General features: G+C 39.1%; 1 protein-coding gene across 1 annotated transcript; it reads right to left on the bottom strand.

Moving 5' to 3' along the window:
• Nucleotides 1-628: 628 nt before the first annotated feature.
• On the bottom strand, nucleotides 629-1,240 carry LOC109213791. The gene has a single exon (XM_019377618.1). The coding sequence runs from the start codon at nucleotides 1,238-1,240 to the stop codon at nucleotides 629-631; it is 612 nt and encodes a 203-aa protein (XP_019233163.1).
• Between the last annotated feature and the right edge of the window lie 2,421 nt (nucleotides 1,241-3,661).

The following is a 3,661-nucleotide window of genomic DNA, read 5'->3' as shown; positions in this document are numbered from 1 at the left end:
AGCCGTTTGGGTTTTTGGGGGAGATCTGAAAATGGAAGCGGGACGAAGAGGAGATTTTGAATTTTGAGGGAGGCGCGTTTGTGATTTGATCGGACCGTTTATTTTTTTGGGGGGCATTAGATGGACGGTTGATATAAATTATAATGTCTGGATTGTAGATTTGTTGCTAATTGACAGAATTGCTTTCGAGCTCTTAATGGGCTTTTGTTAAGCCCAATTTAACGGTGATTCTTTAAGGGATTTTACCGAAGTAGCCGCCCAGATTTATTGTTTACTTGTATACATATATTATACACTGATTATATACGGTATACATATAATACATATGAATTATAGATATACAAGAATTTCAAAAAAAAATAAATTAAAGTTTATTATTTTTTATAAATAAAAGGATTACACCATTCTTAGTTTGAGTTTAACTTTTTTTGCAATGATAATGTATCTCTTTTCTTTATACTATCATGTTAAGTTGATTTTTTTTTTTTGGTAATTAAGTAATTTTATTTACCAAGGGAAAATATATTTACAAGCAAAACAAAACCCATACAGTTGGACATCCCCAACTTTTTACATTCATCTTCTCTTCCTCCCTATCCCCTTAGTTACAAAAATAAACAGAAGTTAACTAAGGAAAGAAATTCATCCTTCTCAATTGCCCCGCAAGTTTCCGATCCCACTGTCCTCTGCAATGAACATCTTGTGTTATTAATCTGCTTAGAACTTCAACACTTCTCGACTTCTTTTGGAAGATTCTTAAGTTCCGCTCTTTCCATAAGTAGTACACATATCCTGTCATTGTTAATCTGTAGATTCCAGCTTTAGTATCCTTTCCATTTGCATTCATAACTGTCCATGCCAGTTCTTGATTCCATCCCATTGGCCCTCTGTTTATTTCCATCCATGTGAGCATTTTTCCCCATAGGGCAGCAGAGAAGTTGCACTTAAAAAATAGGTGCTCAATGGATTCATCGTCATTGTCACACAGAGGACAAATTAGCTCAGTCATCACACCCCACTTTGCTAATCTATCTCTAGTATATAGCCTCCCCAGTGCTGCCAATTGTAGTATGAATATCCATTTAGGATATCCTGGATTGTTGCATATTAGTCTCTTCCAACTCACCTTTGGATAATCTCCTCTAAGTTTGTTGTATATCTTCTTGATTGAGAGGTGACTGGTCTTCAAGATGTCTTCATATACGTATCCTGCTTTCTCCAAGGTATCCTTTGCCTTCATCACTTTTTTAACCATCCAGGACGCTTGTGGAGGGTCACACCCTCAAATATGTTTACCCTTCACATAGTAGCTATGAACCCATTGTATCCAAAGTCTATCCTTCTTTTGGCACAGGTTCCAGAAATGCTTGCATATTGCAGCTTTATTCCATAGGCATATATCGATGACATTGAACCCTCCCNTAGTGTTAAAGTCCCCCATAATGATCCATGGACCCTGTTGTATTTGTGTTATGCTTCGTAGACTTATCCACATGCTTTTCCGATCCTGAATTGAGTGAAGACCATAAACAGCTGTGAAGTGGAAACTCAGGTTCAGATCATATATCTTAGTCACCCCATGTATATACTGTATCTCTTTAGTGAGCAGAACAAAATCTATATGTCTTGGATCCCAGATTATCCATATTCGACCTTTATTGTTAGAGCTAGCATTGGAAATCCATCTCCAACCTTGAGCTATCTTCTGGATTATTTTGGTTTCCAACTTTTCTACTACTCTATGCTCCAGTATAATAGCCCTATTTTATTTTCCTTTATAACTACTTTTAACTCCTTCTGCTTATATGCCTTATTAAGGCCTCTCACATTCCAAGTAACTATATTCATGCTTGGTTAGGTTGAGAGATTTTGGCTGCCTCGTTCCCTTTGTTACCACATCTTGCTTTCATACTAGCATTACTTTGGATTTGCTCTGTAAGCACTGGCTCTGCATTACTGCTCATTTGATCGCTTAGAGGTTTAAACCCATTGGTTGTATCTAAGCAACTCTCCTCCCTGGGATTCTTAATTGCTGATTTGCCTCTTACTACTTGCCATCCATCTTCCTTCTGATGCTCGTTTGTTAGTACTTTGTTGTTGCCTTCACCTATTTTTAGTTCGCCCTCTTTGTTTGTAGGTTGGACAGTAGTTCCTTTGGGAATATTTAATGCACATGTATTTTCCCTGCTCCTCCAGATTTTCTTAGGCCTTATAGTCCTCCTTGGAGCTGGTTGAATTGGTCGTTTTTGAGCTGGTTCATGGTTACAATTATGGCCAACTTGAAGACATGTTGTGCAATACTCGGGCTCCCATTCATATTCAATTACCTGCTCAAATACTCTTCCACGAGGGTCCTGCACTTTGACACTCCTAGGCAAAGGTCTGGTAACATCAATCTCGACAAGCAACCTAGCATATGAGATTCTAGCGGACGATGTTGTGCAATCATCTGCATAGAGGGGGTTTCCTAGTGCACTGCCAACTTTGCTTAAACATTTCATTGTCCAGCAGTTCAAAGGCAAATTTGGTAGCATGATCCACAATGGAACAGTGCTCAATACTTCCTCATACAAGTTGAAATCTGGAGCCTATGGTTTCATTATCACAGGTCTACTATTAATCGTGTGAGGGCCAGAATACAATACTTCATTTCGTTCATCCATATTGCTGAATTTGATCAGGAAGTAATCGTCATTGTGGTAAAATATCTGTGGTTTATCTACAAACCTCCAGTGGGTATTAAGAAACCTTTCCATAGCTCCAATCGATGGGGAAACTCCGATAACGTACATTATTGTCGCTGTTTTCCATTTCATGTTCCCTTCTTCTATATCTTCTAGGTCCAATTGAACAATTTTTTCTCCCTCGCGAATCATCGGGGCTATGAATTGTAATTTCATACCCTTCGAGGCCAGTTTGTTACCCGCAACAACTCCAGCCCAAGTCTGTGAACCCATAGCCGGTTGATTATGCTCAAATTCCCCCTGTGATTCAGTTTGCTTGTCCTTACCATTGGTTCACTACTTCTTCATTGTTCTTCCTAGCTGGACTGGTATTCCCTGTTGACATTCCACTATCTGGGCTGGATATGGACTCAATTGGAACCAATTCCACTACCATTAGTTAAGTTGATTTATTATAAAGGTGCTTAGTAAATCTAGTTTGATAACCTAGTAAATCTAGTTTGATAACCTAGTTTTTCACTATTCTGTGAAAAACTACAAAATATCACAAATATGTGATTTGCGATGTGTGTACAAAATTTCAGGTCATTCGGACGTCGTTTGGTTGGGTTTTTTATCGAATGCGTAATTCGGAAGTTTTAAGAAACTTAGGCTTGAATCCGAAGTGATTTGATGGTTTTAGCGTTGTTTGAAGTGTTTTGAGGATTGGAACAAGTTTGAATAAGGTATTAGGATGTGTTGGTGTTTTTTGTTGAGATCCTGAGGGACTCGGGGTGAATTCAAGTGATTAAACGAGAGTTTTTAAAGTTTGCTTCAGGTCTGTTGCTGCTGTCATCTGATATTTCCGCTTCTGCAGAAATGGACCGCAGAAGCGGTTCCGTAGAAGCGGGTGAGCGATCGCAGAAGCGGTCCTTGAGGGCTTGGCAATTTTCGCAGAAGCGAGAGGGAGTCCGCAAAAGCGGACATCGCAGGAGCGG

This window comes from Nicotiana attenuata, unplaced genomic scaffold, assembly GCF_001879085.1.
Source record: "Nicotiana attenuata strain UT unplaced genomic scaffold, NIATTr2, whole genome shotgun sequence".
In the NCBI taxonomy this organism is placed as follows: domain Eukaryota; kingdom Viridiplantae; phylum Streptophyta; class Magnoliopsida; order Solanales; family Solanaceae; genus Nicotiana; species Nicotiana attenuata.
The sequence above is the reverse complement of the archived record's forward strand: the minus strand, read 5'-3'. Positions and strand labels throughout refer to the sequence as shown.

Coding starts and splice junctions, on each gene's coding strand:
- LOC109213791 (XM_019377618.1), bottom strand. CDS start 1,240: ATGAAGGCAAAGGATACCTTGGAGAAAGCAGGATACGTATATGAAGAC.